This window comes from Artemia sp. Qi Xiang Cuo, chromosome 4, assembly GCF_049724085.1.
Source record: "Artemia sp. Qi Xiang Cuo chromosome 4, ASM4972408v1, whole genome shotgun sequence".
Taxonomy (NCBI): domain Eukaryota; kingdom Metazoa; phylum Arthropoda; class Branchiopoda; order Anostraca; family Artemiidae; genus Artemia; species Artemia sp. Qi Xiang Cuo.
The window spans coordinates 70,428,418-70,441,994 of NC_142797.1; the positions used below are offsets into that span (position 1 = coordinate 70,428,418).

The 13,577-nt window shown below is 36.0% G+C and overlaps 1 protein-coding gene across 1 annotated transcript in view; it reads right to left on the reverse strand.

Moving 5' to 3' along the window:
- Window positions 1-4,656: 4,656 nt before the first annotated feature.
- Window positions 4,657-13,577, reverse strand: part of Nop56 (Nop56 ribonucleoprotein) — an 82,152-nt gene continuing 73,231 nt past the window's right edge. The window contains exon 9 of the mRNA XM_089088515.1: window positions 4,657-4,798. Within this exon, the coding sequence (XP_088944641.1) occupies window positions 4,716-4,798 (83 nt within the window). The 3' untranslated portion in view covers window positions 4,657-4,715. The remainder of the gene's footprint in view (window positions 4,799-13,577) is intronic.

Sequence of the window (13,577 nt, forward strand, 5' to 3'; positions counted from 1 at the left end):
AGTCTAGGCCCAGAGCAATATACCATGAGGCACTTTATAAGCATACCACTATAATACTACCTAAGTGCCTGGGGATGAAAATTGGAAACATAAGGATGCCGTCGGTTCGGGCTACAAACCTCTAATGAAGGATTTTCGTCCATGGCGATACCAGCGGTGTACTTTTCGATCTGAGGCCATTTTCGAGAGTACTCAGGCGTGTTTTTTTTTTTTTTGCATTATGAATGAAAAATTTCGGGACTATAACTTAATGTTGAGTTAAAAGTAAATAACAGTTACCACCCCTGGATTTCTTTTAATTGAGTATTTTTAGCATTAACTTTTTCTTAATTTTCAGTTACTATGGCCCGAGGATTGTTTTTTACTAGGCCACAGCTACCACTGCAATAATGATATAAAGGTTAGGTACGCAAGAGTTTGACATAAATGGCTACTTTAGTGACGTTATTAGTCAATTAAGAGCAAGCTGAGAAAAAATGTCGAATTTCCATGAATACATATCTAAAAGAACGAATACAAAATAGCCCGGCAGCTAAGTGACTCCAGAGGCAAAGGACGTCAAATCTATTCGTCCATCAATATAAAGAGGACGACACTGTAGCTTTGAAATTATTCTGCAGTCTTCAAGATTCTACAGGTCACTAACGCACTAAAAAGACTTCTTAGCTGAAGTATTGTCATGGCTTGACCTTGTAAAGAGGGACTTGAGAGTTGTTTTAAGGATTTTTAGGGACCTTCTCCAATTTTAGGGACCTTGTGGCTGCCCTGTAATTAAGGCTTAGCAGTAAGTAATATTTTAACTTTTAATGTTTCGTATGCTACTTCGCAAAAAAGTGTTACGGGAATCACTTTTGATCTTGGACAACTGTATATTCCAATCTTAATCTTAGATTTGTAATCAACAACCTCAGAAATCCTTCAATCGAACTATTGTTTTAGAAACTAAATTAGAAGTCATCAGAGCAATATGTAGGCGACATAGTAAAACGGTCTACATCAAACAGCACTTACAAGGCATCAGAACAAACTATAGTCGTGCAAATATTGTATGAACAGTTTTGCAAAATTTTTGTGCACCATTTCGTTAGTGCATTTAACCGATGACCCCTTTTTCTATGATTCTTTGTAGTTATAAAGAATACATAATTTACTAATTTTTTTAGCGCTACGATAGCTGGTTAATTAAACCTATACAAAATATACTAGTTGCTCCTTAATTGTCAGTGACTTCATTAAAAATACTCGTATTGCGTATGACTCCTAATAGAAGTCAATCTAACTGTAGAGCGCTAAGACGACTTTATGCTGCTTTTTGTGACCCTCTGGTATTTTATGCGTGTGGATATTCTCATCTCTTCAGGAAAAGAGATTGACAGAAGTTAAGAGGTAATTACTTCAGGTGTGCCAGGTTTCTTAAGCAAATTTCCCGACGAATCCCTAATCCATAACACATTAATTGTTGATTTTTTATTTATGCACCGCACATTAATGGTTGGTATAATGTGTGCACCAACACCACATACTAATGGTTACATGTGCACCAATGGCTATGCACAAATGCACCGCACATTAATGGTTGGTATAATGTGTGCACCAACAGCACCCACTAATGGTTACATGTGCACCAATGGCTATGCACCAATGCACCGCGCATTAATGGTTGGTATAATGTGTGCACCAACACCACACATCAATTGTTACATGTGCACCAATGGCTATGCACGAATGCACCGCACATTAATGGTTGGTATAATGTGTGCACCAACACCACACATTAATGGTTACATGTGCACCAATGGCTATGCACTAATGCACCGCGCATTAATGGTTGGTATAATGTGTGCACCAACACCACACATTAATGGTTACATGTGCACCAATGGCTATGCACTAATGCACTGCACATTAATGGTTGGTATAATGTGTGCACCAACACCACACAATAATGGTTACATGTGCACCAATGGCTATGCACCAATGCACCGCGCATTAATGGTTGGTATAATGTGTGCACCAAAACCACACATTAATGGTTACATTTGCACCAATGGCTATGCACTAATGCACAGCACATTAATGGTTGGTATAATGTGTGCACCAACACCACACAGTAATGGTTACATGTGCACCAATGGCTATGCACCAATGCACCGCACATTAATGGTTGGTATAATGTGTGCACCAACACCACACATTAATGGTTACATGTGCACCAATGGCTATGCACTACTGCACCACACATTAATGGTTGGTATAATGTGTGCACCAACACCACACATCAATTGTTACATGTGCACCAATGGCTATGCACTAATGCACCGCACATTAATGGTTGGTATAATGTGTGCACCAACAGCACACATTAATGGTTACATGTGCACCAATGGCTATGCACCAATGCACCGCGCATTAATGGTTGGTATTATGTGTGCACCAACACCACACATTAATGGTTACATGTGCACCAATGGCTATGCATTAATGCACCGCACATTAATGGTTACATGTGCACCAATGGCTATGCACTAATGCACCGCACATTAATGGTTGGTATAATGTGTGCACCAACACCACACAATAATGGTTACATGTGCACCAATGGCTATGAACTAATGCACCCCACATTAATGGTTGGTATAATGTGTGCACCAACACCACACATTAATGGTTACATGTGCACCAATGGCTATGCACTAATGCACCACACATTAATGGTTGGTATAATGTGTGCACCAACACCACACATCAATGGTTACATGTGCACCAATGGCTATGCACTAATGCACCGCACATTAATGGTTGGTATAATGTGTGCACCAACACCACCCATTAATGGTTACATGAGCACCAATGGCTATGCACCAATGCACCGCACATTAATGGTTGGTATTATGTGTGCACCAAAACCACAAATTAATGGTTACATGTGCACCAATGGCTATGCAATAATGCACCGCACATTAATGGTTGGTATAATGTGTGCACCAAAACCACACATTAATGGTTACATTTGCACCAATGGCTATGCATCACTGCACCGCACATTAATGGTTGGTATAATGTGTGCACCAACACCACACACGAATGGTTACATTTGCACCAATGGCTATGCACCAATGCACCGCACATTAATGGTTGGTTATGCACCAATGGCTTTATTTAACCACCCAGTGAAGATGATGCATTAAACGTTGAAAAGCTTACTCTATTAACTTACTGTCTAATTTTTCCCCGGTTCGTTTGTTTCCTGTCTAAATGATTTAGTTTTTTCTTTTTTTCTGTCTGTGCAGTGTTAAAATCGGAGTGTTGCTCGTTAAGTCCGTTTGCTGTGTTTTTTTTCCATTTATTTTATTCATATTGTTTTTTTTTTCCAATTGGGGAATATGTAGGCTTCATGTTTAGTTTTGGCTACAAACGAAACAATCAGGTTTGTTATAACAGCCAAGTTAGAACTGGGCTAATATAGTCTCTACCAAAGAGTTTGAGAAGCTTATAAGAGTGGATACTGGCGCTAGTGCCGAAAAGAAAAACTTCGTCGCCATCTAGCATTTGGTGTTTCTCATTTATCAAACCTCATAATTGTTTTTTTTTCTTTTTTTAGAAACTGTGATCAGACACTCATTAATTAACTAATTTTGCCTTTTTTTTGTGCTAAAAAATGCTAAGAAGCCCCACACGCCAGAATGCTAGTGTTTTTTTCGAAACCAGCGCCAATTTCCATTCTTGAGAGTTAAGCCATATCTTCATTGTGGCTTTGGCAGACGAAGTCGACTTTTCTGGCAACTCCCGTCTTCGTTCGTGATTTTGAAGGTTGAAAAGGCAAATCAGGTGCAATTGGAACTTTTTTTCTTTTTTTTTTTAAGGAAAAGTCAAATCGGGTGAACGATAGCTGTTTTCCCTCGACGTAATTCGCCTGCTAAAGCCACAATGAAGACCTGACTTTAACCTTACCCTTTCCCCTGGCCATGAGACCTTCAAACATAGGGGTTCAAGAGTCTCCAGGAAGTTCTATAAGTCTTTTCAACAACTGACTCCAAATAAGTTATTTTCAAGCATCAATTGACTTTTTAATGATTGTTTTCTTTTCTCAACAAACTCTCTTAAAGCTTGATTCCGTGAACTGTCGTTTAAGGTAAAAAACTCACGGCTCGTGAACCTAGAATCTCTGTCTAATTGGTTTAGTTAATTTGAATAAAAAAAAACTGAAGTCTAGACCTAAAAATTTACTACTCTTAAATCGAGAACTGTCTGACATTTCTAGAAAAAAAAGAGGAAAAAGGGATGATCCTCACTCCAGACGAATATACTCTCCCGCAGGCGGGGAAGAGAGGGGGCTACATTTTAACAAATAGGTGAACAATTATTTTTCAACAGAAATAGTGAAGATCTCGGGGTTTGGAAGGGAGAGAAAAACCAGTCCCATAAGGCAGTTTACAGTGATACTATATTGTCTAATTCACCAGTGTCAGTTCTGAACACCAACAGACATAGATTAACGGAGGGGAGGGGGTCTATGGTGTAGTTTTTACTTGATAGTAATACAGTGAATTGAAAAAGAAGTTTAAATTATTTTGAAGGCATCTGAAAATCGTCTGAATCCTTCTGTGGTATCGTCATCTGTCCAAAACTCGTAATTTGTCTAAAAAACACGAATGATTAATTCAAAACAAACGTTTTGTATTCAAAACGAGCGACTGAAGATACATCTAACCAAATCATTCTTCATTTTCAGCAGATTTCTTCTTTTTCTTCTTCTTTTTAACTGGTTCATCTACTCCTCTTTGTTGCATACTTTCATCTAAGAAAAGAAGAAAATTAAAAAAAAGACCTGTTGCGCATGAGAAAAAACAAGTTAAACAGAATATAACATCACCTTAAAGATAAAGACACAAAAACGAAATGGGCATGTAAAAGTAGAGAAGTGGAGTGTTACGAAAGTAGAAAACTGTCAGATATGGATCTATAGTCCCAATTCTTGTTCGAGGATGTATTCTTTAAACTTTTTCTAGAAAAATTAGGATTAAAATATTGTACATTGAAGGGATTTTTTTTGTCTTATTAGCATATCTTTCACAAAATCTCTGATAAGAGATTATCATAAAAACGGGTTGTGTGTTGCAATTCTAACCTCATTCAAGTGAACATGACTCTGGATGAACAATCAAGGATGAACATTCTGCCTTTTTTTACGTGGTTCTATCTTTATTTTCTTATTAATTCCCGCATAAATTCGGCATCCTGGGAGGGCTGTTGCTGAAATTAGTAAGGCCCCACTACTGGTAAGGGTTTTCCCTCAAGAGAATGCTCTAGATTAGTTTCTCATGACAAAATTCACATTGATTTCCGTGAAAAGCAACTATATGCAACTTTTATCACACCTTGACATCTGGGTTGACTTCTTGAACCTTGCATCAAAGAAATTTGTCAGTTAGTGTATGTTGCCAACAAGTTGAGTATGTTTCCATTACTTTTTCGCTGTTGTTGTTACGAAATTTTTGTTATTTATCGTGTGATATTATCGTTTATAATTATTTGCTTTTTAGGTAGTTCAAAACTGGTTTTTCAAATAGTTCGTGGTAGAGAACTGTAAGTAAACCGCAATGCAGCTCAATAGTAACCAAAACTCTAAAAATGTAGTTTTAATATCAATAGACGAAATCCGTGGTTTACTCTCTGATACATACAACCGCCCCCCTCCCCCCTCGCAGCTGGTTGGTCTCCAATCACTTTCGATTTAAAAAAGAAGGACTAGAACTCTCAATTTCTGATGCAATGAGCGCCCTCCGAAGTCTCTGCGACCACGAAGTGAAGGTGGGGATTAGGAAGGGACATCCCAAATTTAGTGTTTCAAAAGCTGTGCCCCCCCCCCATAAAAAATTCGTACCTTTAGTTTCTCGACACATACGCAGCACATTAACTACCAAAGCTAAATGAAAGTACCCCCCCCCCCAAATCAGCAAAGTTTACAGTTTCATATTTTTAGTATTTTTAAGCTTATAATTAACTATGAAGAAGAAAGAGTTCCACAGCATCGTCTTATCGATATGCATATTGACTTTTTCCCTGATAAAAAATAAATAATGAAATATAAACATGCTTTAATAATTAATATACTTAAGCAAGGTAAAACATCCTAAGATAACTCGCTGCGCAAACACATAGAAAAAGAAATACGTAAATGTGCTTCTTCATAACACAAATATAAAATCAAGGATTTGTTTTCTACTAAGTCAAAACAGTGGTAAAAAAGGATAAAAAAGTAAATGTGAGAAGACCCGAAACAGTAATTTCCATCTCTAGCCCTTAGATACACCCAACAAACCAGAAAAATTTATTTCCTCCTTAGTACATATCCTCCCTCTCCTCTCTCTAGACCCGTGATTCCAAACGTGGGGCACATGCCCCACAGGTGGCGCATGGCAATACATCGGCGGGTCATGAACAGGACGTGCAAACTTCGGCTAGCTACACTTTAGAGCCTTAATTTTGAAAAAAAAGATGTTCATGTGAATGACAGTGCAGCACTTTCCCATTTGACATTCTGTTAAAATAACGTATAAAAAGGTTGTTCAGGGAACGTACATATTAACTCAAATTCTATTTTTATTTTTCATTTTTCTTTACTTTTTGCGCATAGATGCACCTATTTTGGTTCATTTAAGGTGGCTGGTTTATCTAATATGTTGCATGTAACAAACCTTACGACAAGCATATGTACCGTATTCAGAAAAAACAGCTAGCTCTCTCTTAACTCAAAATTCTCACGTTATTTCTTGATGATTTGATGCAAAATTAAAAAACTAACTTATCAATAGAAAAGCCAAACTAAAAAGTTCTATTTTATCTTAAAGTTTTAAGTTTTTCTCTCCCATGGTTTGAAACAACAAGTAAAAAATTGAACTAAAAAGCTCTAAATTATCTTAAATTTTCCCCTTTTCCTCCCCAGTGATTTAATTTTTTTTTAATAAGCTCAACTATTTCTTCCCATGGTTTGAAATATCCAAAAGTCCCCAGCTTTAAATAATTTAAGTACGTACACGAAAACATCATCCATTTTATATCTACACTGAGAAGCAGGATTTCTGAAAAAACACTACTTCAGTAAGTTTAGTGCAATTAATTTAAACTGGGATGCTTTAACTTCAAGCCAACGTTCCAACAGAGACCCTCCAAGGAAACTGAAAACACTCGGCCTAAAATGCAAATTTCTGAATCACCGTGTATTTCTGAATCCCATGTTAATCGTTAACGAATTTAACTTCATTATGGGCAATTAGCCAATTGATTGACGCCAGCAGACCTAAAATGCATTTTTGGTTGCAACAACCATTTAGCATTATCTTTTTATGTTAGAAGTCCCTGCTGTTGGATTTATTTTCTCGACATAAGCAAGTAACATTTGAGTTCACTTGTAATCTTAGTACTACCCTATTTAAGAGGGTAGTAGTGACGCTTGTAGGGGGTAGTAGGATGATTTATTATCCTCTAAAAATACGCTACAACCTTCAAATAGATTCTCAGGCTCCGCACCTCCTAACACCACGTTTTTTTAGTATAGGAGGATTGTATGGGTAATTATGTTGTTTAACTCCCTACTAAAAATATGCATAAGTATTCGCAAAGATTCTAAGTATCTTATAATAACATCATACCACCACGATTTTTTAGGATCGAAGGATGATTGGATGGGAGTAAATGTTTTACTAGCCTCTAAAGTATGCTACAACCTTCCAAAAGACTCTCAGTATCTTCTAAGAACATCCAACCACCACATTTTTGGGATAGAAGGATGTTTAGGGGTAGTAGGATGTTTTACTAACTTCTAAAAATATGCTACAGCACTTTACAAGTTTATAAGTATCTTCGTCGAACAACACCCAATAACATTTTTTTAGGATAGAAGTTGAGATGTTTGGGGAATTGGAATGTATTAATAGCCTCTCGAAGTGTACAAAAGTCCTCACAAAGATAATATGTATAGTCTAAGAACCACAAAACACAATGAATTTTGAGGATATAAGGATGTTTTACTACCTTCTAAAAATATGCTAATACCTTCAAAAATATTCTCAGTATCTTCTAAGAACATCCAACCACCACATTTTTTGAGGGTAGTAGGATGTTTTACTAGCCTCTAAAAGTATGCTACAACCTTCAAAAAGATTCTCAGTATCTTCTAAGAACATCCAACCACCACATTTTTTGAGGATAGGATGTTTGTAGGGGGCAGTAGGATGTTTTACTAACTTCTAAAAATATCCTACAACCATCAAAAAGATTCTCAGTATCTTCTAAGAACATCCAACCACCACATTTTTTGAGGATAGAAGTATGTTTGTGGAGCTGGATGTTTTACTACTCTAAAAGTATCCTACAACCTTCAAAAAGATTCTCTGTATCTCCTAAAAACATCCAACCACCACATTTTTTGAGGGTAGTAGGATGTTTTACTAACCTCTAAAGTATCCTACAACCTTCAAAAAGATCCTCATTATCTTCTAAGAAAATCCAACCACCACATTTTTTGAGGGTAGTTGGATGTTTTACTAGCCTCTAAAATATGCAACAACCTTCACAATTATTCTCAGTATCTTCTAAGAATATACAGCTACCACATTTTTTGATTTTAGAAGGAGGCTTGTATGGAGTAGTAGGATAATATACTATCCTCTAAAATATACTAAAGTCATAACTTAAAATAAAAGTATTTTCTAATAACATCCAACCACCACATTTTTTGAAGATAGAAGGATGTTTTACTAACTTCTAAAAGTATCCTACTACGTTACAAAATACTTTCAGTATCCTAATCTAACATCCTACCACCACATTTTTTGAGGATAGAAAGATGCTTTACTACCCTCTAAAAATATCCTACTACCTTCAAAAAGATTCTCAGTATTCCCTAAGCAAATCCTACCACCGCATTTTTTGAGGTGTGAGTAGGATGTTTTACTAACCTCTAAAGTATCCTACAACCTTCAAAAAGATTCTCAGTATCCTCTAAGAACATCCAACCACCACATTTTTGAGGGTAGTAGGATGTTTTACTAACCTCTAAAGATATCCTACAACCTTCAAAAAGATTCTCAGTATCTTCAAAGAACATCCAACCACCACATTTTTGAGGATGAGGATGTTTGTAGGGGTAGGATGTTTTACTAACCTCTAAAAGTATCCTACAACCTTCAAAAAGATTCTCAGTATCTTCTAAGAACATCCAACCACCACATTTTTTGAGGGTAGTAGGATGTTTTACTAACCTCTAAAAGTATCCTACTACCTTCAAAAAGATTTTCAGTATCCTCAAAGAACATCCAACCACCACATTTTTTTAGGGTAGTAGGATGTTTTACTAACCTCTAAAAGTATCCTACTACCTTCAAAAATATTCTCAGTATCCTCTAAGAACATCCTACCACCACATTTTTTGAGGATAGAAGGATGTTTTACTACCCTCTAAAAATATGCAACAGCCTTCAAAAAGATTCTCAGCATCGACAGTAACATCCTAAATTAAAGATATCTGATTATAGAAGGAGGGTTGTTTGGGGAATTTTTTATTGAAAATCGACTGTCACAAAATGCAAAAGCATTCAAAAAGTTAATAAGTCAATACGAAGAACATCATACCACCAAATATGTTGAGTATAGAAGGATGTTGGTATGGGTAATTAGGTTGTTTTTCTCCCCAGTAAAAAATTTCACACGCATTCTCAAAGATTCTCAGTATCTTCTAAGAACATGATACAACCCTATTTTTTGATTACCGAGGGTGGTTTGTAGGTGGTAGTGGGATTTTTTACAAGCAACTAAAAATATGATACAAACTTCAAAAAGGTTCTCAGTATCTTCTAAGAACATGCAACCACCACATTTTTTGAGGGTAGTAGGATGTTTTACTAACTTCTAAAAGTACCCTACAACCTTCAAAAAGATTCTCAGTATCTTCTAAGAACATCCAACCACCACATTTTTTGAGGGTAGTAGGATGTTTTACTAACCTCTAAAAGTATCCTACAACCTTCAAAAAGATTCTCAGTATCCTCTAAGAACATCCAACCACCACATTTTTTGAGGGTAGTAGGATGTTTTACTAACCTCTAAAGTATCCAACAACCTTCAAAAAGATTCTCAGTATCTTCTAAGAACATCCAACCACAACATTTTTTGAGGATAGAAGGATGTTTTACTAACCTGTAAAGTATCCTACAACCTTCAAAAAGATTCTCAGTATCATCTAAGAACATCCAACCACCAAATTTTTTGAGGGTAGTAGGATGTTTTACTAACCTCTAAAAGTATCCAACTACCTTCAACAAGATTCTCAGTATCTTCTAAGAACATCCAACCACCAAATTTTTTGAGGATAGAAGGATGTTTTACTAACCTCTAAAGTATCCTACAACCTTCAAAAAGATTCTCAGTATCCTCTAAGAACATCCAACCACCACATTTTTTGAGGGTAGTAGGATGTTTTACTAACCTCTAAAGTATCCTACAACCTTCAAAAAGATTATCAGTATCCTCTAAGAACATCCAACCACCACATTTTTTGAGGGTAGTAGGATGTTTTACTAACCTCTAAAGTATGCTAATGCCTTCAAAAATATTATAATTCTATTCTAAGCAGATCCAACCACCAAATTTTTTGAGGATAGAAGGATGTTTTACTAACCTCTAAAGTATCCTACTAACTTCAAAAAGATTCTCAGTATCCTCTAAGAACATCCAACCACCACATTTTTGAGGGTAGTAGGATGTTTTACTAACCTCTAAAGTATCCTACAACCTTCAAAAAGATTCTCAGTATCTTCAAAGAACATCCAACCACCACATTTTTTGAGGGTAGTAGGATGTTTTACTAACCTCAAAAGTATCCTACAAACTTCAAAAAGATCCTCAGTATCTTCAAAGAACATCCAACCACCACATTTTTTGAGGGTAGTAGGATGTTTTACTAACCTCTAAAGTATCCTACTACCTTCAAAAAGATTATCAGTATCTTCTAAGAACATCCAACCACCACATTTTTTGAGGATAGAAGGATGTTTTACTAACCTCTAAAAGTATCCTAATACCTTCAAAAAGATTCTCAGTATCTTCTAAGAACATCCAACCACCACATTTTTTGAGGGTAGTAGGATGTTTTACTAACCTCAAAAGTATCCTACAACCTTCCAAAAGACTCTCAGTATCTTCTAAGAACATCCAACCACCACATTTTTTGAGGGTAGTAGGATGTTTTACTAACCTCTAAAGTATCCTACAACCTTCAAAAGACTTTCAGTATCTTCTACGAACATCCAACCACCACATTTTTTTGGGAAAGTTTTATGTAGGTATAGCTACAGAAAATATGCTACAGTATACACACAGATAATAATTATCTTCTAAGAACAAGATACTACCACGATATTTTAGGTCAGGATGTTTGTATGGGCAAGTATGAGGTTTTAATACCTACTAAAATATGCACAAGCCTTCAAAAAGATTCTCAGTATCTTATAATAACAACAAGACACCACATTTTTTGAGGATAGGATGTTTGTAGGGGGCAGTAGGATGTTTTACTAGCCTCTAAAGTATCCTACAACCTTCAAAAAGATTCTCAGTATCCTCTAAGAACATCCAACCACCATAATATTTTATTAGAGGATGTGTGGCTGGGGATTTTTTTATAAGGAATAACTACATACAATATGCTAACGCATTCCAAAAGATTCTCAGCAATGACTAAGAGCTTCATGAAACACCGAAATTTTAGGACCGAAGGAGGTTTATCTGGAGAAGTTTGATGTTTTAATAACTTCTAAAGTATCCTACTACCTTCAAAAAGATTCTCAGTATCTTCTAGTAACATCTAACCACCACATTTTTTGAGGATAGAAGGATGTTTTACTAACCTCTAAAAGTATCCTACAACCTTCAAAAAGATTCTCAGTATCTTCTAAGAACATCCAACCACCACATTTTTTGAGGATAGTAGGATGTTTTACTAACCTCTAAAGTATCCTACAACCTTCAAAAAGATTCTCAGTATCTTCTAATAACATCTAACCACCACATTTTTTGGGGGAAGTATGATACTTTACTACCTTTTTAAAAATATGCTAAAGCATTCAAAGTATCTTATAAGAACATCCAACCACCACATTTTTTGAGGATAGAAGGATGTTTTACTAACCTCTAAAGTATCCTACAACCTTCCAAAAGACTCTCAGTATCTTCTAAGAACATCCTATCACCAAGTTTTTTGAGGATAGAAGGATGTTTGTAGGGGGAAGTAGGATGTTTTACTAACCTCTAAAAATATGCTACAGCCTTCAAAAAGATTCTCAGTATTTTCTAAGAACATCAAACAACCTCATTTTTTGATGACTGGATGTTTGTTGGGGGTAGTTTGTTGTTTTAATAGCTTCTAAAATATGCTACTGCCTTCAAAAAGATTCTCATTATTTTCTAAGAACATCCAACCACCACATTGTTTGTAGGGGTAGTGTGATTAATTTCGAGCTTTTTAATATATGCTAATGTAAACAAATAAATTCTAAGTATCTTGTAATAAAATCATACCACCACATTTTTTGAGGTGAGAAGGTTAAGGGTATGGGGAATTAGGATGTTTTAACAGCTTCAAAAAATATGTAACAACCTTCAAAAAGATTCTCAGTATCCACGAATTACATCAAACCATCCCGTTAGGTTAGGATAGAAGGAGAGTATTAGGGGGTAGTAGATATTGTAATCCATTCAGAAAATATGCAACAATCAACACAAGGGATAAAAGCATTTACTATTAATATGATAATATCGCATTTTTTGAGGACAGGAGGTTTGTATGGGGGAAGTTTGATGTTTTAATAACTTCTAAAATATCCTACAACCTTCGAAAAGATTTTCAGTATCTTCTAAGAACATCCAACCACCTCATTTTTTGAGGATAGAGGATGTTTGTAGGGGTATGATGATTTACTAACCACTTAAAATATGCTACAGCATTCACAAAGATACACATTATTCTCTAAGTACAACCTAACAAAACATTTTTTGAGGATAGAGGGCTGGGTTTCTGGGGAAGTTTGATGTTTTACCAACCTCTAAAGTATCCTACTACCTTCAAAAAGATTCTCAGTATCTTCTACGAACATCCAACCACCACATTTTTTGAGGGTATGTAGGATGTTTTACTAACTTCTAAAAATACCCTACAACCTTCAAAAAGATTCTCAGTATCCTCTAAGAACATCCTACCACCGCATTTTTTGAGGATAGTAGTAGGATGTTTGTAGGGGGTAGTAGGATGATTTACTAACCTCTATACACATCCTACGCTAATTTCTAAATTTTAAAGAATTTTAATTTCTATCGAACACATGAACTCGTTGTTGATCCTAAACGAATAGGAAGAAGACACTAATGGTGGAATTTTATTTGAGTTTCCTCGACACGAGCATGAGACATTTAGGAGTTTTCCGCTCAGCTTACCCTAAAGACGATAGATATATTCCAGTGAAAGAGCCTGAGAGGGATTGAAGGTAGGCAGTGGTTTGACTTTGTGAGTAACGAGAAGCTGC